The sequence below is a fragment of the Meriones unguiculatus genome, chromosome 3, assembly GCF_030254825.1.
Source record: "Meriones unguiculatus strain TT.TT164.6M chromosome 3, Bangor_MerUng_6.1, whole genome shotgun sequence".
In the NCBI taxonomy this organism is placed as follows: domain Eukaryota; kingdom Metazoa; phylum Chordata; class Mammalia; order Rodentia; family Muridae; genus Meriones; species Meriones unguiculatus.
The window spans coordinates 128,469,994-128,493,584 of NC_083351.1; the positions used below are offsets into that span (position 1 = coordinate 128,469,994).

The 23,591-nt window shown below is 39.0% G+C and overlaps 1 protein-coding gene across 1 annotated transcript in view; it reads right to left on the minus strand.

Moving 5' to 3' along the window:
- The window catches only part of C6 (complement C6), an 88,770-nt gene that overhangs the window by 49,214 nt on the left and 15,965 nt on the right, over nt 1-23,591 (minus strand). The window contains exons 6-7 of the mRNA XM_021652336.2: nt 6,760-6,898; nt 2,723-2,926 (exon numbers count right to left, since the gene is read on the minus strand). Of these exons, the coding sequence (XP_021508011.1) occupies nt 2,723-2,926; nt 6,760-6,898 (343 nt within the window). The remainder of the gene's footprint in view (nt 1-2,722; nt 2,927-6,759; nt 6,899-23,591) is intronic.

Sequence of the window (23,591 nt, forward strand, 5' to 3'; positions counted from 1 at the left end):
ATTATGCAGGTTAATTTGAGGTTAAACATTTGCTATTGTGTTGCAGTTGCATTCCACATAACTACTAGCATTTATAAGCATATTCAGGTACATTATGTTTACAAATTACGTATTGTATCAGATCTCTTGGTTCTAACAAATTGTGTTATATAAGCAATGGTAACAAAATAACTACCATGTTTTAGCCAAAGGATTTTACTGTAACTGTTAATTATGAAACAGACATTTTCCTGTATGCTATAATTACAAAATCAAAAATCTGCTAATGCAAAACCCCAAAATGTTGCAAAGATAAAAAGGAGCTATCATTTATTCTCTTTCTTCCCCCTACTCTCTTCCCTTTCCATGTCCTTGTCTTCAATCTAATTTTTGTTCAATTATGTCAGATGCACTTGTTGTAGAAGTGATCAAGTCAAAGAAAAGGTGTTCGTTTGTAGAGTTTATGTTTTAGTGTGTGCCCATTAATTCTGCTTCCAAACTTTAACACTTGAATTTTGTGAAACATCCCCCAAACGTGGAGCATCACTTATTTTGTTAAGAAACACGTATCTTTAATGTGTTTGGAGGTCCAACATTTAGAGTTTTTTGTTTGTTTGTTTGTTTGTTTGTTTTACAGAATAAACATGGAGAACATACACTCAACTTTGATAATTCACATAGCAGAAGCACAGTCATGATGCTTATGAGGACTGCAACTATCAATTTTAGACCAAGAAGTTATACTGTACCAGGATATTGAGCAGTATTAGCACATTTCACCAATTTGTGAGTTCTTTCTGTGATTGAATTTTTTTATGGTTTCAAATTTGTAAAGTAAATGAGGTAATCACCAAGCCTTACAGAATTGATTATTATTTTGTTCTGGAGAAATTCACTGCCCAATGATTGTTTAGTCATATCATGGCATTGACAAAACAAAGCGACCACACATACTGGGCTGAATTGAGTGGCCTCGATCAGCTCACAGATCTCTGGTGTGTCTCAGCATCTGCAGACTAAGAAAGGTCACAGCAGCATTTTATCCTTAGATGGACTAGAATAAGGACATTCTCTATTCAGATGGGCTTATCTTCTATGTCCTTCATAACATTGTCTTGATCTGTATGAGGGTAACAATTTTAAGGCAGAATGCTTGAAAAGTAGCGGTTTTATATACTTTAACCTGCAAATATCCTCAACTATTTTGAAGTTGGGAAAGACTATTAAGATAAAAACTGGCTCTTTACCCACAGAAAAGGGTTTTTATGCGTGTTCTCTAGTATGTTTAAGACATTTATATCTAACTCTGTGAAATCTGTCTTAAAGTCTGGCCACTACCTGCAGGTCACCTACATTTGTTCAGTATCTCCATCTCCTTCCCTCTCTATGCTATACTTTTAGAAAAGTATGTATAGCCATGGATGCTTTGTCAGGGTGAGCTGGGGATTTGATCAAAGACTAGATCCCTAGATATTCTGAATTAGTAGATTAAAAGAAGAGAGTGTATATGTCTACAGAAGGCCCAAAACAGAATGCATAAAAAGACAAAGTTATTATATGTGATTTATAAGAAACATGTTCAGTTAGATAAGGCAAGCTTAATGGCCTGTGTCTGATTCCTGAGACTCCTGTGATAGAAAAAGATAATAAACTCTAACAAGTAATGCTCTGACTTCCACACACATATTACACACACATACACACACACACACACACACACACAGAATGAATGCATAATTTTAGAAAAAGGTCTTTTAACCATGACAGAGAAACTGAAACCCATGAATTATCAACAATACCATTGCCTAAAAAAACCTGCATTAATGACTACACCAATCAACATCCCAAAGGGAACTCAGCAAATTTCACAAGGTTCTACCCCTAGATGAAGATGTACAGACAATCAAAGGCTGCTGAGAAAGTAAAAATCAGTTCTCTTCAGGGAAGAATCACCCCATAGATTATAAGATCTCAAGGTGTCAGCTCTAAACACATATACATATAAGCAACACTAAATGGACTCAATAGGTTAAATGCATTTATGTTTGTTTGCATGTGTGTAATGATAATAATTAAGGAAGAAAAGGTCTTTGCAAGGAAGTGAAGGGGCAAGAGAGGAGTTAGAGGGGGAGAAGGAAGAGTAAAGATGATATAAATACAATACTCATATATGAAAGTCTCAAAAGATTTTTTAAAACTAAGAAAATACTTTAACATCATAAGCAGTCTAAAGACTAGCCTCATCATTGGCAACATCATAGTGAAAGTTTCTACACTGTATAATTTACAAATGCTTAAAAAATAACCCTCTTAGGGGCTAGAGACATGACTTAGCAGTTAGAAGACCTGGCTGTTCTTCCAGAGACTTGGGTTTGGTCTCTGCACATATATCCAGCAGCTCACGATTGTAATTCTAGTTTGAAGGAATCCCATATCTTCTTCTGGTCTTTGTGGGTACCACTCACACATATGGCATATACCTACACATACATACATGTAAATAAAAATTAAAATGGGCCTTAAGATTTATTGAAAACAACCCACATTGACCACAACATGGGACAGAAAACTGAAAGTCAATTAAGTTCGTTAAGTTCTGAAGTGAGAGTTATAAAGAAGAGTCCATTTAGACATCTCTTAGAATTTCCACAGATAAGGAAATGTTTGGCTTCATGTTGCTTGATTGCTTTGATAGGTGTTAATTTTGAAGAAAGAATGAACGATGGGGAACTATTTTCCTTACCTTTCTGTGGGAGGCTTGAATGGCTTTTTTGAAGGCCAAGTTATGATGGAATCTGTTTGTTTTCTTTGAGGAATAAAAAATTGACTCATGAAAAGACTGTTTATTTTCACCGAATGATGACGAACTGCCTTCTTTGTTATTATTTTCAAGAGTGACTAAGTCCTTGTAGAAATCTGTCTTAAAGTCATCTTCTACAGTTTGTACCTGGCCAACAAAATGCATATGAAATAAAACATAACAGCAGAGCTCCTTGCCATCACCTCACGCAGTGATAGTTCACTCAGTCATCATTCAACAGTAGTCATTACCCATCTCATAGTAATGGAGAACAATACAATCTGTTAATCCTTACACTCAAGGAGCTAACAGTCACTTAGGGAAAGAATACAATGTGGTAGATGCAGTGCTAACTGGATGCCACAGATAAACACAGATATGGAGAAGCCTTATTTTAATCACCTTGGTTTGAAAGATAAGTAGCATAGACTACCATGGTAACATTATGTGTATGAGCATTTTGTTTGTGTGTATATATGTTCACTGCTTGATTGCCTGATGCATGCAGAAACTAGTAATGAATTATCGTGTAGCACTGGGAAGCAAACTCAAGTTTCCTAAGGGCAGTGCGTGGTCTTAGCCACACATCCATCTCTTCAGCTCCCAAGGGGGCTATTTTTGCATTTATAATTGTACAAAGTAATGCATTTCTTTATAATATTGAGAATGATGAGGTCATTTTAAGACGGCTTGTGACTTTAGTGTGTTGTGGATTTCACTTGAATTGTATTTCAGAGATCTACTACTGACACAAAAGAGGGCAGGGAGAGATTCTGTCTGACCCTAGCTCCACTCTCTTATCATCTGTTTGGCCATACCTCTGAGATGGAGGTCGGTTTTGAAATTCACTTCAGCTAAGCATAAACCAGGGTTATGTCTCAGGAACCTAAACCTCTGCTATAGTTATGACAGTAAGGACAATAGATGATTAAATTCACTCAAAGTGGACGAGAACCACCTTGTCTGGTAAGCAACAATAAAAAAAAAAAACTTTCTTATTTTAGATACTCATTATTAAAATTCATTGAGAGACAAATCACATGTTGCATTAAACAACTTGCAAGAATTAGCCAAGAGAAGAAGGAAATGTAAGCCTGCTGGAAAAGGTGACTGTTCAGTACTGGTAATAAATCAACATCTCAGTGTTGTTTTCAGATACTGCAGTATGCACTAGCTAGCATCTAAAATGCTCACAAAATGAACCTCTCAGTCAATAACAAAACAACAAGGCCATACTATTAAAGAATATATGCATATAAATATAGCTGTGTAGATTTCTTTACGGATTCTTAAAAAAAAAAACACCCCAGACTATAATTTTTATCCTTTGTATGAGCTTAAAGAATAAGATATTAGGGGTCAGAAAGATGACTCAGTAGTTTTGTGATGGTTTGAATAAAAATGAAACCCTTAGGCTCATCGATTTGAATCCTTGCTTATTAGGGAGTGGTACTAGTTGGAAGGGATTAGAAGGTATGGCCTTGTTGGAGTAGGTGTGGCCATTTTGAAGGGAAGGTGTCACTGGGAGTGGGCTTTGGGGTTTCACATGCTCAAGTGAGGCCCACTGTCTCTCTTTTCCTCCTGCCTGCTGATCCAGATATAGAACTCTCAGCTACCTCTCTGGCACCATATTTGCCTGAATGCCTCCATGCTGCCCACCAAGACGGCAATTAAATGTTAACAGTTGTCCTCGTTATGGTGTCCATTCAGAGCAACAGGACGCTGACTAAGACAAGGTTCAGTTCCAAAGACCCACATCTTGTAACCGTGAAAGTTGTCCTCTGATTACCATTTGTGGCATGTACATGTATCTACATGTTCTCTCTCTCTTTCTCTCTTTTCTTTTTATCTGTCTGTCTTTTGCTCACACACACACACACACACACAAGTAAATGAATAAAAAATAGATAATAAAAATATTCTAAAGACAGAGTCAGATGCTAGGAGGCAAGGAGGGCTTTAGGTATCTTGGACAGAAGCTAGAAGATTCTTCCCAAATGTATTAATGGGGAAGGAGACAGATTCATAAGTGAGCAGTAGAAAAAATTATATTAGACTGGGAAATGGGAATCAGGTCTGGTAATATATTTTTCTGAAGTATTTGTATTTATTCATAAAGGCAGTATTTTATTTATATTATTAATAAACATCAAGTATATGAATAAAATGTTTAATGTGGATTGCATTTGCAAAAACTGTGTTGTAAGGACATTTATGAGGTAAATCAACACTCATTATAAAAATAAATGTGGAGAACTTAAGAAGGCAGAAACGGAATGGAGGATAATGAGAATGCTATTCTTTAAACTGTGTGAAGTACATTCCTGCTGGGAGTATTGGACCTGTGGCTGTTGTTGAAAATTGTATTTTTGATAGTAAGCTTGCGGGTTGCTTGGTGGAAGATAGAAAACACCTGCCAGTAGAATATCACACTCACATTTCCTTCTTCAAAGCCCGTTCAATATTATATATCCTAAGAATATTGTAATTAGCCTTCCAGAGGTATTAGAATGTGACATTGGACTCCCAAATCACTTGCCAAAACCAAAATCATATATTATATGGTTTTAAATGGTGTGCATTAGATTGGAAAATGCCTGCATTTACAGGAATAAAGATGTCATTTTAATTTTAAAATTTACTACATTTACCTACATATGCATTAATTCATTCATTCTGTGCTGAAATGCCTGGGCAGAGCCATGGAACAGTGCACATTTAGATGTCAGAAGACAACTTACAGGAGTGTGTTCTTTCCTTCCACAGTGTAAGTTCTATGGATTGGATTTAGGTCTTTGGACTTGGCAACAAACACATTTACCCATGAGCACTGTAAAGGAATGTTGAACAATTTCTCTCTGAATACCTACTACCATGAAGAGAGTCTCATTAGCAGTCAGGTGGTCATGCAAGAATGTGGCTACCAAAACTACAAAAACCACGTATTTCCCTGATCAAAAAAAAGGGATAGCTCACTGTCTTAGTCACTGGTCCATTAATCTACAAAGAGATACCATGACCAAAGTGACTCTTATAAAGGAAAAAAAGTTCATTGGGGGCTTTCTTATAGCTTCAAAGGCTTAATCCATTATCCTCAGGCCAGCATGGGGTTGAAGTAGCTGAGATCTGCATCTTGATCTACAACACACTAGACCACACCTGGGTTTTTGAAACCTTAAAGACCACTCCCAGTGGCACACTTCCTCCAACAGGGCCACACCTTCTAATCCTTCCAAATAGTTCCATTCCCCAGTGACTAAGCAGTAAAGTCTATAAGCTTCTGGGGACCATTTTTCTTTGTTTATTTATTTTACCTCCTAAGGTTGTCCCCGCCCTGCTCAATGGAGGCCATTCTTAGTCACACTACCATACTCACTTTTGTGCAGTAAGAATAGAGCATTTATTTGGCAGTTACTAGGTTACTATCCTAGCAGCACTGTGCTGCTCATTACTATATATAAAAAAACAAGCAAATTAATACAGTTTTTAGTTTATTAAGGCAGGTAAGCTAAGGCATTTTATATTCAAACACACCATGTTTTAATTTTTTGAGGGAGAAAATTAAGACTATTTTACATTTGTTTCATAATTATGTGAGTGAAAAAGCTATGGTAAAAGAACGTTTTGAATAAATAAACTTTTTTGGTATGGATATATTTTAAAGTTATATGTTCATGGAGAAAAGATGGACTCCAGTCAGGGAAATCTGGGCTTAAGTTGATAATTTACTTTTACTTACTAGCTTGTTTGTTGTTGGGTAAACTATTTACCCATTTGTTCCCCCTTTCCTCCAGTTAATTAATAAAAATAATCCTCACCTCATTGGGTTTTAGAAGGATTAAATAGAAACATATAAATTGTTCATTGTTTATAGTTCATTATCCTTCCATTCTGTCCTATCATGCATCAAAATCTCCACTAGAAACTTAGCTCAAAATCACTGCCAATTTTGGAGCAGCCACCATGCCACCCTGTCATACCTCGAAGTTGACATTTTCCAGATTGGCCGGAACACGGTATGGATTACTTGCTCGACTGCTTTTGACAGTTTTACATATTCCTCCAGTGAAAGCATTATCAAGGACTTCTCCTCTGGGCTCTCCTGCCAGAAAATGAAACCTGGAAACAAAGCAATTTTCAAGAATTGAATAGATGTAGAGCCATTTTTAAAATTTACCTTACTTACATGAAAGAAATTTCTTTTCGTAGACATTCTTGACTTCTGAAAAATGACTCCAAGGGAAAGCTCATTTTTTGCCTGTTCTATGAAGAGGCATCCATAAAGAACAGGGTGTCCTAAACTCAGCCCCATTGACTCACAAAGTTCTGGGATTTCAACATGAAATAAAATTTGAGCTTATAATTTTTTTTATTTACAAAGTTGATACAGACATTGGAAGCATATTATGATATAATAAAAGAACACTGATAGAAAATAAATTATGAAATAGCAATAGGAAAATGTAATAGTATTGCAATAATAGTACATGTAATACATTTAAAAGTATATTATTCATCAAATGATTATATGTCATTTATTAATCTCCTATAAACCAAGCAATATTAAGTGCTTTACAAGTATTAAATGATTTAACATTTAATAACTATATTTTATATATAGAATTGTTTATACCTATTTCACAAATTGAGGCACATGGAGATTAGCTTAGTTCAATTCATGTATTTAAGGAATTATTAGCAGCTCGAGGAAATTCTTATTCATCTCATATAGTCTTCTAGTTTCTTAGAGACTATGATAAATATTCTCTGAGAAAAGTTGGTTTTTTTGTGATCAAAAACTTGGTAATGTCACATTTATATAGATGATAAAAATTGTCTTTATAAAGATCATACTAGACCCTTTAAAATAGTCAGTTTCTGTATATGCTTGATCAGGTACCTTTGTCTTCCACCAGACATATAATATAGTTCTAGAGAATATCATTCAGAAGTTCCATGTAGTAGAAGGAAGTTCTTTTCCACCCTGTCTGATATGATACACAAGTACACTTACCAGCTCTGATGGGGGTAGGTGCTCAAGTGGACACATACATCCTCAAGATGATTATATATCACTTACATGAGCTTCTGTTATGCCTCTATAGTCTTAGCTTAAAACAAAAATGGTGTCTAAGTGGCTTCAACCTACTCAGAGTCTGCATCATTAAGTTCCTGCTCATGCAAGAAAAGATGAGTAGATTCATTTTTCTGGGAAGGCATCTTGAAGCAGTTTAATATGTAAATTTGGGCACTCTGCTGTTAGGCATTTGGATTTAGATTATAGAATTAATTACATAGAAATTTAACTCTAAACAATTGGCAAAATGTCCTTAGAGGAAGGTGAGCAACGAGAGGAACAGGAGAGGATAAGTGGGGTGGGATGGGGTCTGAGGAGGTAAATATAAATACAGTATAATAATACAGCTGCACGAACATGAAAATGTCATAGTAAAAATGACTAAGAAAGTTAAGAGAGGAACAAGAATAATAAGAAAGCTACAAAATAACATTAGAACACTAAGAAGTATTCACAAATATAGCCATCATTTTTCTATGAACAAAAATGCAGCAAACACAATTTTAAACCATCTGCAATTATTTTTGCTCTATAAAAAAAGGAGGTAACCCTCTTCTGATGTCCATGTCGTTTGCCTTTCTGAATGAAGATTGAGCATCTTACCAGGGTCCTACTTATTGATTAGCTTTCTTAGGTGTAAAGATTTTAGTATGATTATCCTATATTATATGTCTAATATCCACTTATAAGTGAGTATATACCATCTGTGTCTTTCTGCCTCTGGGATACCTCACTCAGGTGTCTAGATCCCAACATTTGCTTGCAAATTTCATGATGTCTTTGTTTTTAATTGCTGAGTCGTATTCCATTGTGTAAATTACTACAATTTCTGTATCCATTTCTGAACTGAGGGACATCTGGGTTGTTTCCAGGTTCTGGCTATTACAAATAAAGCTGCTATGAACGTGGTTGAGCAAATGTCCTTGTTGTGTACTTGAACATCTTTTGGATATATGCCTAGGAGTGGTATAACTGGATCTTGAGGTAGCACTATTCCTAATTGTCTGAGAAAGCGCCAGATTAATTTCCAAAGTGGTTGTACAAGTTTACATTCCCACCAGCAATGGAGTAGGGTTCCTCTATTTTCACATCCTCTCCAACATGTGTTGTCATTTGAGTTTTTGATCTTAGCCATTCTGATGGATGTAAGGTGAAATCTCAGGATCGTTTTGATTTGCATTTCCCTGATGACTAAGGGAACAGGGTAGGAGCCTATCACAGAGGGCCTCTGAAAGACTCTACCCTGTAGGGTATCAAAACATATGCTGAGATTCATAGCCAATTTTTTTTGCAGAGCACAGCGAATCTTACTAAGAAGGGGGAAATAGAAAGACCTGGAAGGAACAGGAGGGCCACAAGGAAAGCAACAGAGCCCCCCCAAAAAAATCTGGACACAGGATTATTTTCTGAGACTAATAATCCAAACAAGGACCATACATGGAGATAATTTAGAACCCCTGCACAGAAGTAGCCCATGGCAGCTCAGTGTCCAAGAGGGTTCTTCAGTAATAGGAACAGGGACCATCTCTGACATGAAGTCATGGGCTGGCTCTTTGATCACCTTCACCTGAGGGGGGAGCAGCCTTACCAGGCCACAGAGGAAGACAAAGAAACCAGTCCTGATGAGACCTGATAGACTAGGGTCAGATGGAAGGGGAGGAGGACCTCCCCTATTATTGGACTGGTGGGGAGGCATAGGAGAAAAAGAGGGAGGGAGAATAGGATTGGAAAGGGTTGGGGGAGGGGTATACAGCTGGGATACAAAGTGAATAAACTGTAATTAATAAAAATAAAATAAAAAACAAATAAAAGAAAATAAAGAAACAAATACAAACAAAAAATTGAGGTAACAATTACTACCTTCAGGTAAGTTAGATTAGCCTGTTAGCCTGCCCTACAAGATGAAATTGTAAATTTTAGTTTTCCTAATTTTCCAGTGGAGAAAGCAGATTTTAATTTCATTAAATGAATTATATATTGACTTCAAGAGTTGATGCTTATAGCACTCAAGACCAAAGTCTACTACAGACAAAAGCCAATTAGGTATCTAACATAAACCAAAACCAATAAAAATGATCTTACTCCAGTTAGAATGGCAAATCTTCGAAAGACAATAAGAAATGTGGGTAGAGAAACAAGAGGAGGTGGCAGAGGGAAGGTTAATCGGTACCACTGCTATGGAAAACAGCCCAGAGAACCCTGAAATACACTAGGACTCTTTCCCGATATAGCATCCCTACTATTTGGATATGTGTTCAAAGGAATAGACATTGTGTATGCCAAAGAGACATCTATTCTCATTTTAGTGCAGAACTAGTCATAATAGTCAAGATATGGAATGAAGCCAAATGTAGAGTGACAAATGAGTACACAAAGAAAATACCTCACCTACACACACAGTAGAAGATACGATAGTAAATGGAATCAGCAGACACAGAAGACAAATGGCACATGTTCTCTCTTAGATGTGAACCTAAGTTGATTTCAGAGACATAGAATTATGGCTAGCACTGACTGGGGAGAAATGGAAAGAGGATGATTAATGGGTGCACCGGTAAAGTCATAAAGAAGGAACAACTTATATGCTTATAGCACAGCAAGGTTAGTAAAGTTGGCCACATGTAATTGAATTAATTGACTGTTTCAAAATAGCTAGTAGAAAGTATTTTGAGTGCTCCTAACACAAAGAAATGAAGTGTCTGGAAGACAGGTATGACAATTTCCCTGATCTGATAATTACACATTTACATACATATTCAAATGCTACACTGTAATTCATAGACATTCATGACTACTGCATGCTGGTTAAAATATATTTTAAATGCTGAATTTTACAAATAAATTGAATTTCATACTCCAGAAACAACATTAAGAAAACAATTCTATTTATTGACATTTAAAAGAAATGTCTCAGAAATACACTAAAAAAGTAGTCTAAGACTTGTATCCTGAAAAGTATAAAAATTGTTGGAAAAATAAATAGTTAATAAACAGAAAGACACCCCACTGGAAGAATTGTTTTTACTAAGGTGGCAGTACTTCCCAAACTGATGGGTGGATGTAGAACGAACCAATCAAATCTCTAATGGTTTGGATATTAAGTGTCCTCCCAGAAGGTTCATGTGTTGAACAGTTGGTGTCCGGTTGTAACACTATCTTAGAAGGTTCTAGAAAAGTTAGGAGAAAGGGACTGGCAGGGCAAGGTTATTTGAACTTGTCCTAGTAGCTGTATACTGACCCCTGCCCCTCAATATCCACCCCTTTGTCTCCCAGCTATGAGATGAGTGTCCTCTATCACGTGTCCAGAACACTATGTTCTGTCTCATCATTTGCTTCGGATAAACAGCCAGTGACTATATACTGAACTTTATGAAACCATGGGATAGATCTGAAAACAAATCTTCCTTTAGTTGTTTGTATTAGATGTTTTGGTATAACAATGAAAAATGAACCATAAAATGTATCTGACCTTTTTATTCATAAAAACTGGCAAACCGATTCCAGAAGTCATCTGGAAATAGCAGAATCTTGAGAAACAAGAAAAAAAAAATCAGAAGAATCACAGTTTCTGTTATAAAGATGCATAAAGCCTGAATGATCAACAAAGTGTGGTACTACAAAACTAAGTCTTTATGGCCTTATACAGGCAAAGTCATCTTAGATGTGATGCTAAAAGCAAGCGTACGCATCAGAAGTATGTATATATACTGCTAATATATGTTAGAGTTTGCCAGAATTAAGAATTCATATTTCAGGTCAGGAGACATATCTTAGTCTTTATGAACACTTACGACTCTTGCAGAGGACCTAGCTTTGATTCCCAGAATCCAATGCCCTCTTACAACCACTTGTAAACTCCTGTCCTATGAGATGTGATATGAGATGTGATACTTTTTTCTGGTCTCTCCCTCATGCCTGCAATGCACATAAACTCATGCAGGTACATATGCATACACAAAAAATGATATATTTTTAAAGTTTACACTTCTAGGAGCATCATCAAAATATTGAAAGCAACCCAATGAGAGAAGATATTTACAAATAAATTACCTATCTGCTAAAGAACTTACATCCAGAGTTGAGTGGAGGAGGGGCAAGATGGCGGCGCCGGGAGGACTCTCATTCTGAGCAGCAGCACAGCAGGATCAGCACAGTGAACAGCAATCAGAACTCTCGGCCATAAAACACAGTCATTGTGTTTCCCAGGTGAGAGGATACCCCACGGTGGGGGATTCAATCAGCTTTTAACTCACCCGGCTAAACCGCGGAAGAGATCCCGGTTCCACCAGACTCTTGGCTGCCGGCCGCCAGCCCCAGCCCCAGACCAGAGCCACAAGCCAGTGTCTCTGGTCACGGTCCCAGACTGAACCTTGGGCACCACACTATCAGAGACTGGAATTTTCAGTCGAGAGATAACCCCAGGGTACAGGAAACGATTGGGACCGGCCTTAGGTCACCCAGACATCCCCTGGAAAAGACTCGGGCGGGTTCCACGGGCACCCCAGGAGCCAGCCCGGAGCCAGAGCCAGGGACCCAGGTTCCAGCACAGAGCCCTGCCTGCCTGCGCGCCTGCGCGCCTGATTCGCCGCCGGAGATAGAAACGGCGGGTCTGATCTCAGAGCACTCAGCTCACCCCCAACCTGAAAAGGTCCCCGGAAAATTACTCAGCTTAGGGAGCCACTCGGGCTCCCAAAAGCCGCAAAGGCAGACACAGGCAGTTTCTGCGCACCAGACAGCTGGCAGAGACTGAGCCGCCATCACACAGCTGTGCTCCAGGCACAGGCAGTTTCTGCGGCCAGCCAGCTGGCGGACACTGAGCAGTGTGCACCAGGGCAAAAAAAGACACTAGGAGTCCGTGTCTCCAGAGAATCCACGGGGAAGGAAGGAAACTGTACTGATCTAAATCACCCAATCCTTCCCTAGAAAAAGTCTAGCAGTCTAGTGGGGCCGAGGCGCCAGCACTCAGCTGTGCTCCAGACACAAGCACAAACAGTTGAGGCGCGCCTGATGTCCAACTGGGTCACAGCAGCTGATCATTAAATTTGCAACAAGAAACCCAGAAACAGGGCAGCTGCCCTCAGGACTTCCCTGGGTGAGAGGAGAACCCTCTCGACTAACAAAGACCACAGTTACCACTCAGGTCTATATCCCTGAGGTGAGCAACTCCTGAAAAAACACCAGCCATCCAGGGACTATACCCAAAAAGCTGAGAAGACATCCTTCAGGAAAAACCAGCTTTCTGCAAAGGGGATTCTCTCCACCACAGGATCCCCAGGAACCACCAGAAAATAACCCCAAACTCCTAAGATAACACAATGGGTAGAGGCCAGCATAAAAGCTCAAGCAACAAAAGACAGAGCAATATGGCATCTCCAGAACCCAGTTACCCAGGGGCAAGTAGCCCTGGACACCCCACCATAACTGAAATCCAAGAAGATGACCTAACAAGTATGCTCATGAAGATGATAACAGAGGAAACAAATAAGATTCGTAAAGACATAGAGGAAGATAAACTCAAACAGAATATTGCCATCCGTAAAGAAATAGAGGAAGCTGCAGCCAAACAGTTTATGGCCTTTAGAAAGGAAATGCTTAAAACACTGAATGAAATGATAGAAACAGAGTTGAAGGAACTAAAAGAAAAACAGGAAAGTACAATCAGACAGGTGAAGGAAGTAAACAAAACAACTCAAGACCTGAAGATAGAATTGGAAAAATCAAAGAAAACACAAATGGAAGAAATAATGGAAAGGAAGAATCTAGGGAAGAAAACAGGAACTACAGAGGTAAGCATAACCAACAGACTAAAAGAGATGGAAGAAAGAATCTCAGGTGTAGAAGATACAATGGAAGAAATCGATGTATCTGTCAAAGAAAATGTTAAATCCGAAAAATTCCTGACACAGACCGTCCAAGAAATGCAAGACAATATGAAAAGACAAAACCTAAGAATAATAGGTATAGAGGAAAAAGAAGACTCCCTTCTCCAAGGCCCAGAAAATATTTTCAACAAAATCATTGAAGAAAATTTCCCCAAGCTAAAGGAGAGGCCAATTAGAATACATGAGGCCTACAGAACACCCAACAAATTTGACCAGAAAAGAAAATCCTCCCGCCACATAATAATCAAAACAGTAAATATACAGAACAAAGAAAAAATACTAAAAGCTGCAAGGGAAAAAGGCCAAGTAACATATAATGGCAAACCCATTAGAATCACACCTGACTTTTCAACAGAGACTATGAAAGCCAGAAGGGCCTGGACGGATATCATGCAGACCCTAAGAGAACACAGATGTCAACCCAGGCTACTATACCCAGCAAAACTCTCAGTCCTCATAGATGGAGAAAACAAGATATTCAATGACAAAAACAAATTTCAACAATACCTACAAACAAATCCAGCATTACAGAAGACACTGGAAGGGAAAATACAACCCAAGAAAGCTAGCTACATTCAAGAAAACACAGGAAATAAATAACCTCACTTCAGTAAAACAAAAAGCAACCAAGCACACAACCTGATGACCACAGCCAACATCAGAATCAAGAGATCTAACAGCCACTGGTCATTAATCTCTCTCAACATCAATGGACTCAACTCTCCAATAAAAAGACACAGATTAACAGAATGGATACGTAAACAAAACCCAGCAATCTGTTGCATACAAGAAACACACCTAAGACACAAAGATAGACATTACCTGAGGGTAAAGGGTTGGAAGACGACTTTCCAAGCAAACGGACCCAAGAAGCAGGCAGGAGTAGCCATTCTAATATCTGATAAAATAGACTTTCAACCAAAATTAATAAAAAGAGATGGGGAAGGACACTTCATACTCATCAAGGGAAAATTCCACCAGGAAGACATCACAATCCTGAACATCTATGCCCCAAATACAAGGGCACCCACATTTGTGAAAGAAACATTGATAAAATTTAAAGCACATATAGATCCACACACATTAATAGTGGGAGACTTCAACACCCCACTCTCAACAAAGGACAGGTCAACCAAACAGAAATTAAACAAAGAAACAATGTCTCTGACAGAGGTCATGAATCAAATGGACCTAACAGACATTTACAGAACTTTACACCCAAACACAAAAGAATTTACCTTCTTCTCAGCACCTCATGGAACCTTCTCCAAAATAGACCACATAGTGGGTCACAAAGCGAGCCTCAACAGATACAAGAAGATTGAAATAATCCCATGTATCTTGTCTGATCACCATGGAATAAAGCTGGACCTCAACAATAACAGAAATAACAAAAAGCCTACACACACATGGAAACTGAACAACTTGTTACTAAATGACAGCTGGGTCAGGGAAGAAATAAAGAAAGAAATTAAAGTCTTTCTAGAAATCAATGAAAATGAAGACACAACATACCCGAACTTGTGGGACACAATGAAAGCAGTGCTAAGAGGAAAGTTCATAGCACTAAGTGCCTTCAAGAAGAAATTCGAGACAGCTCATTCAAGCACCCTAATGGCTCACTTAAAAACCCTAGAAAAAGAAGAAGCAGACACACCAAGAAGGAGTAGACGGCTGGAAATAATCAAACTCAGGGCTGAAATCAATCAATTGGAAACAAATAAAACAATTCAAAGAATCAATGAAACCAAGAGCTGGTTCTTTGAGAAAATCAACAAGATCGACAAACCCTTAGCCAGGCTAACTAAAAGGCAGAGAGACACCACCCAAATCAACAAAATCAGAAATGAAAACGGGGATATAACTACAGACACTGAGGAAATCGAAACAATCATTAGGACTTACTTCAAAAGTCTATATGCCACAAAATTTGAAAATCTAAATGAAATGGACAATTTTCTTGATCGATTTGACTTACCAAAGCTGAACCAGGACCAGGTAAATCAACTAAATAAACCTATATCCCCCAAAGAAATAGAAGCGGTCATCAAAAGTCTCCCATCCAAAAAAAGCCCAGGACCAGATGGCTTCAGCGCAGAATTCTACCAGACCTTCAAAGAAGAGCTAACACCAATTCTCTTCAAACTATTCCACAAAATAGAAACAGAAGGAATATTACCAAATTCATTCTATGAAGCCACAGTCACCTTGGTACCTAAACCTCACAAAGACTCAACAAAGAAAGAAAATTTCCGGCCAATCTCCCTTATGAACATTGATGCAAAAATACTTAATAAAATACTTGCAAACCGAATCCAAGAACACATCAAAGATATTATCCACTATGACCAAGTAGGCTTCATCCCAGGTATGCAGGGGTGGTTCAATATACGGAAATCCATCAATGTGATCCACCATATTAACAAACTGAAAGAAAAAAAACCACATGATAATCTCCCTAGATGCTGAAAAAGCCTTTGACAAAATCCAACATCCATTCATGTTCAAAGTATTGGAGAGATCAGGGATACAAGGCACATATCTAAACATAGTAAAGGCGATATACAGCAAGCCTATAGCCAACATCAAACTGAATGGAGAGAAACTTAAAGCAATCCCACTGAAATCAGGGACAAGACAAGGCTGCCCACTCTCTCCATATCTCTTCAACATAGTGTTGGAAGTCCTTGCTAGAGCAATAAGACAGTTGAAGGAGATCAAGGGGATACAAATTGGAAAGGAAGAAGTCAAATTATCACTATTTGCAGATGATATGATAGTATACGTGAGTGACCCCAAAAACTCTACCAGGGAACTCCTACAGCTGATAAACACCTTCAGCAAAGTGGCAGGATACAAAATTAACTCAAAAAAATCAGTAGCCCTCCTGTATACAAAAGACAAAAGGGCTGAGAAAGAAATTAAGGAAACAACACCCTTCACAATAGCCACAAATGACATAAGGTACCTCGGAGTAACCCTAACCAAGGAAGTCAAAGACTTGTATGAAAAAAATTTCAAATCTCTGAAGAAAGAATTAGAAGAAGATATGAGAAGATGGAAAGATCTCCCATGCTCATGGCTTGGTAGGATTAACATAGTAAAAATGGCCATCTTACCAAAAGCAATCTACAGATTCAATGCAATGCCCATCAAATTACCAACACAATTCTTTACAGACCTGGAAAGGAAAATTCTCAACTTCATCTGGAATAACAAGAAACCCAGAATTGCTAAAACAATCCTCTACAATAAAAGATCTTCTGGAGGTATCTCCATCCCTGATCTTAAGTTGTACTATAGAGCAACAGTTTTAAAAACTGCATGGTACTGGCATAGAAACAGAATGGTGGATCAATGGAACCGAACAGAGGACCCAGAAATAAACCCACACACTTATGGACACCTGATCTTTGACAAGGACGCCAAAACCATACAATGGAAAAAAGATAGCATCTTCAACAAATGGTGCTGGTCTAACTGGATGTCTACATGTAGAAAAATGAAAATAGATCCATACTTGTCACCCTGCACAAAACTGAAGTCCAAGTGGATCAAAGACCTCAACATAAAACCAGACACATTAAATCGGCTTGAAAAAAAAGTGGGAAATACCCTAGAACTCATTGGTACAGGGGGAAACTTCCTGAACAGAACACCAACAGCACAGGCTCTAAGAGCAACAACCAATAAATGGGACCTCATGAAACTGAAAAGCTTCTGTAAAGCAAAGGACACCGTCATCAAAACAAAATGACCACCTACAGATTGGGAAAGAATCTTCACCAACCCTTTATCTGACAGAGGACTCATATCCAGTATATATAAAGAACTAAAGAAGCTGAAAAGCAGCAAACCAAGTAATCCACTTAAAAAATGGGGAACAGAGCTAAACAGAGAATTCTCTGTAGAGGAATACCGAATGGCAGAGAAGCACTTAAAGAAATGCTCAACCTCACTAGCCATTAGGGAAATGCAAATCAAAACAACCCTGAGATTTCACCTTACACCCATGAGAATGGCCAAGATCAAAAACTCAAGTGACAACACATGCTGGAGAGGTTGTGGAGAAAGGGGAACCCTTCTCCACTGCTGGTGGGAATGTAAACTTGTACAACCACTCTGGAAATCAATCTGGTGCTTTCTCAGACAACTAGGAATAGCGCTTTCTCAAGATCCAGCCATACCACTCATAGGTATATATCCAAAAGAGGCTCAAGTACACAAAAAGGACATTTGCTCAACCATGTTTGTAGCAGCTTTATTTGTAATAGCCAGAAGCTGGAAACAACCCAGATGCCCCTCAACTGAAGAATGGATGCAGAAATTGTGGTACATCTACACAATGGAATATTACTCAGCAATGAAAAATAAGGAAATCATGAAATTTGCAGGTAAATGGTGGGATCTGGAAAGGATCATCCTGAGTGAGTTGTCCCAGAAGCAAAAAGACACACATGGTATATACCCACTCATATAGACATACAATATAGGACAAACCCACTAAAACCTGTGCATCTAAAGAAACTAAGCAAGAGAGAGGACCCTAACTAAAACGTCCAATCCCCATCCAGAAAGGCAAAGAGGATGGACATCAGAAGAAGAAGAAGAAAACAGGAAACAACCTAGGAACCTACCACAGAGGGCCTCTGAAAGCCTCTGCCCTTCAGACTATCAAAGCAGATGCTGAGCCGGATGGGCAACTGTTGGGCAGGAGAACGGAATTTTAGGTAAGAACTGGGAAATAGTAAGAGCTGGAGAGGACAGGGTCTCCACAAGGAGAGCAACAGAACAAGAAAATTTGAACATAGGGAACTTCCCAGAGACTCATACTCCAACCAAGGACTATTCATGGAGATAACCTAGAACCCCTGCACAGATGTAGCCCAGGGCAGTTCAGAGTCCAATTGGGTTACATAGTAATGTGAAGAGGGACTGCCTCTGACATAATCTGATTGGCCTGCTCTTTGATCACCTCCCTCTGGGGGTGGGGGGAGCAGCCTTACCAGGCCACAGTAAAGGACAATACAGCCACTTTTGATGTGAACTGACAAACTAAGATCAGAAAGGAGAGGAGAACCTCCCCTATTAGTGGACTTGGGGAGTGGCATGCAAGCAGAGGGAGGAGGGAGGGTGGGATTGGGAGGAGAGGAGGGAGGGGCTTATGGGGGGATGCAGAATGAATAAAGTGTAATTGATGAAAAATTTAAGAAAAAAGGGAAAAAAATAATTCAAGAACCTTAAATGACTTTCAAAATTGGAGGAAAACATGGAGTTAATCAATTGGCATGGAACACGTCTCGCCCCTGGGGGCAATGGTCTCCTGAACCTACTCAGACCTCGGACACCACCACTGCTAGTTCTAGAACTGATGCAGGATGTTCCAACGAGGGGTTAAGGCTTCTCATAATATTTCCTATAAGCCCACACCTGTTTGTCTATATCCCCCATTTTTATTCATTATTAGCCAGATAGAGCCAAGTAATTGTGGTAATGATACTTGCTTTTTTGCCCAATGCTGGAATGCTAGTAAATTTAGGTATGCCCTGGTTACTCGCATGCCTCACTGGGTGCCTGTGCCCATTGATGCCCCTCATGCTATGACTCTCTTCAGACAGAAAAGGGATCTTGGAACTACAGCCACCATTGTTACTACCATCTCATTGACGGCTGTTGGAGCTACCACCAGGGCATTAGCCATGAGTCATACTGGGCAGACTGCTCAGACCCTGAATAATCATTTAGCCAATGTATCTCATGCCTTAGTTGTACATAAAGAAATTAATGCTCAACTAAAAGGAAGCTTGATGGTGTTCAATCAGAGGATTGACCTCTTGCAGGAGCAAATTGATACCCTATGGCAAATCGCTCAACCTGGCTGTCAATGAAAGTATGCTGGACTTTGTGTCACTAGCATACAACATGAGAATTTTTCCTGTGCTGCAAATCTGTCTAAACAATTGTCGAGCTATATTTTAGGTAATTGGACTGGAGAATTCGATACTACGATGGAGCAGCTGAGAGTGGCCATTGTCACAGTAAATTCTACCAGAGTGGACGCAGGACTAGCCACAGGATTATCAACATGGATTGCTGCAGCCATGAATCATCTGAAGGAATGGGCGGGCATGGGAGTGTTAGCAGGCCTTCTGGTGTTGGTCTCCTTGGTTTGCCTGTGGTATATATGCAAGATTAGAGTCTCACAACAGTGTGATGCAGCCATGATCATTCAGGCCTTTACAGCCATTGAAGCAGGACATTCTCCCCAAGCATGGTTGGATACCATAAAAAGCTAAAATGATACGCTCGGGATGCGAGGCTAAGCACTGCACTCAGGGTCAGCCGCTTTGGACCCAGAGAAGAGCATGTCTGATTGCATGCGGGTTGATGCCCCAGGTCCCGCCTCTGAGAAAAAGGTATCGGACGGGTCTGATGCTCTTTGGGTGGATGACACCTAAATGAACATCTGTACAAAGTCCCAATTTATTTCTAATATCAGAGATCAGTCCTCTACTCTTGCCTGATGCGTCTAAAACAAAAAGGGGGAACTGTAGAGAGCTGCGGAATGCTATGCCTTAAAGATGGAGCTGGTTTCTGCCTTCCACCTTCCCGATGGTGAGTGCTCTCTGTCACGAACAACTCCACATTTGGCTAAGGCCGAGGATCTGGCTTGCTTCCATGTATGTGGACCTATCTGCATTGCCCCCGTGGCACGCTTGGGTTGGCTACCCAGAGGCTATTTAAGCTGTGGGCTGGCTTTCCCCGGGGTCCGAGGATTGTTCAATGTTCCTGAATAAACTGCATTGAAAAAAAAAAAAAAGAACTTACATCCAGAATATAAAAAAAAATGCTTATAACCCAATAATATAAAAAATAGCCTGCTCTGTTCAAGCGATCAAAATATCTGAATATATATTTCTTTAAAGAACAGATAGGAGCAACTAACAAATACACACACACACAAACTTGTTCAGCATTGTGCCCCATTCAGGAACTAAAAATCAAAACTGCAATGAGCTGTCATTTTATACCCACTAGGATAGACAGCTTTAATGAAAAAGGGCATTAAAAACAACCGTTGGAAAACAAGGAGGCGGCTCAGTGAGTAAAAGCATTTGCTGAGCAAGCCTGATGACATGGTGACCTAAGTTTGATTCCTGCAACTCACATAAAAAAGCCATATGAGGTGGCACACACCTGTAATTTCAGTGCTCTTAAAGTAAGAGTGGAAGTGGAGACAGGGGGATTAGCCTCAGCTTGAGGGCCAGATACCCTGGAGTCTGCAACAGTAAGAGACTTTGCTTCAAAACAAGGTGAAGCAAGAGAACTTACTCCAGAAGAGGGGCTTTCTGATGTTCATGTGTGGCCTGTGGTTCATGGATGCCCATATTCACACACACGCGTGCACACACACACACACACACACACTAATAAGTAAAGTTTTACAAAAGAGAAAGTACTACCAATGATTTCAAATAAATGAGCATCATATTTAAAATATGATTTTATCAATAATATGCTTCCAACATTTAGCAGTAATTAAAAGTTTGTTCCATAAAAATGTAGACAAACTGAAGAGAGACTGATTTTTCAATTAAACATAACAATGAAAATATAAAATGTTACAGCTGCTTTGAAAAGTCTGTATAAAGTGTTCTAAAATTATATTCAGGTGGTGGTTATACAAATCTGTGAATATACTAAGAAACTATAGATTTATAAACTGTTTTAAAATAGAACCACGCAGGGTAGCACAGCCTGGCCTGCAAACCATGATCCTTTTTCTCAGCTTCCAGAATTCTTGCTTCAAATGGCTGAATTGTAGGCTGGATGTGAATTACAGCTCAGTGATATTGTTCTGAGAATAAATGGTTTCGAAGGGTTCTCTAAGGTGCACTGCACACTTAAACAGCTCCAAGTACAACTTGAGATTTGCATTCATTCACATATGGATTTATATCATGGGTATCTGAATGAAGAATTATGGAAAGGTGATCTGGGAAGAGCTTTCTAAAGTACTCAGCCAGGACAAGCACAAGTTTCTGAGAATCATGTATTTGCATATTCTAAGAGGGATGGATGAGGATTAAAGAGCGCTTCTCATAGAACTGCCTTACACTATGTGCCTATATTTGTAACAAATGAAAATGGGGCTTCAGGAAAGAAAACTGACTCAGTGGTCACAAGAAATATATGAAGTTGCTTTCAGAGTTTAAAGACAGGAATTTTATGAAGGTCACTCCATCAGAGCAGGTCTGAGGAGTCTTTTGGAGCTTGTCATGGTCAGCTTCAGCTGTCGACTTGACACAAACCTAGAGTCACCTGAAAATTCTTCAACTGAAGAATTTCCCAGATCAGACTGGCTTGTGTCCCCTTCTGTAAGGCATTTTCTTAATTACTGATACAGGAGGGCCCAGCCCATTGTGGGCTGTGCCACCCCTAGGCAGCTAAGCCTGGGCTGTGTAAGACATGTAGCTCAGTGAACTAGAGGGAGCAAAGTAGTAAGTGGCATTCCTCTGTGATTTCTCCTCAGCTCCTGCCTCCAGGTTTTTGCCTTTAGCTACAGGCCTATATTCCCTCGCTGGTGGACTATAACCTATAAACTATATTAAACCCTTTCTTCTCAAAGTTTCTTTTTGGTCAGAGCTAGACCAACTATGCAGAAAGTTGTAGCTTCTATATTTTCACTCTCCTCTGAGATCTTTAGAGTGGCTCCATATCTTTATGTTTCAAATACATCTGACAATAAATACTTTAGCTTTCTAAATTGGTGTTTTCATTGAATTTGCTTTATATTTCATCCAATTTCTTTTTTGTGCTAGAGAAACTGAAGTCTTACACACACTGGGCAAGTGGCCTTGTGGTAGTTAAAAACATGTAAATGAAATCTATCTATCTATCTATCTATCTATCTATCTATCTATCTATCTATCTATGTATCTATCTATGACTAAATATATTTACCCATATATCTTGGATATGCCTGATAAGAACACAAACCACATGTCTTTATGGTCTGATTCTTGCTTTAGGTATGGGACTTAATGATTGATGCTGGGAATATAAGTGTGTTAATTTTTTGGAAAGACGTAATTTTAAGAAAATATCCAGGCCTAGAAGATATCGTTTTGGGGCAGAAAAATATTGAAAGGCAGAGAGAAAAGGATGAGATGCTGAGGCCAGCTAACTAAAAAGAAGTTAAAGTAAATCTCAAGACTCTCCCTGGGGAGAGAAAGAGAGGACTGGCTGTCCTTGAGTCAGCAGCTTGTGGTCTTTTCTAAGAATCCTTGGGACAACAGCTCTGATTGTCAGAAGGCCACACAGTTTGCTGCCAAAGTACACATAGCATGTGGTCTTTCTTATCTATAGCTTAGATCCAGAGTAAGAGATGAATTATAATGTCCTTCATCAGCTGGAACATAACAAACACTTGAAACTCGGAACATTAGAAACATTGGGGTCATGAGCAGGCGATTTGGGGCTATGATTTTCTTGCAGGGAAAAGATAACAGGGAAGACATTTCTACATGTTGATAAAATAATAATATGTCAAAGCACTCTCGGGGGTTGAGAAAGAATTAAAGTCTTAGGGTAGAATTGCAAATCAATTTGCAGGATATATATGGGCAAACTGAGGCCCGTGATATTAAATAATTTGGCTTGTGACAGTTAATGTAGAAATATGTGTGGATTCCAACTCCCCTTACTTCAGGCTCAAGTCTTCTCTACTTTATAAGTGTTCTTGAATTTGGTTCAATGATTATTGGTCTTTATAATAAATCAAGTGAGCCTGCATTTGTTGTTGTTTGTCTTTCAGACTTCAAGTTCCCATATTATGCAACTGTAGCAAGAA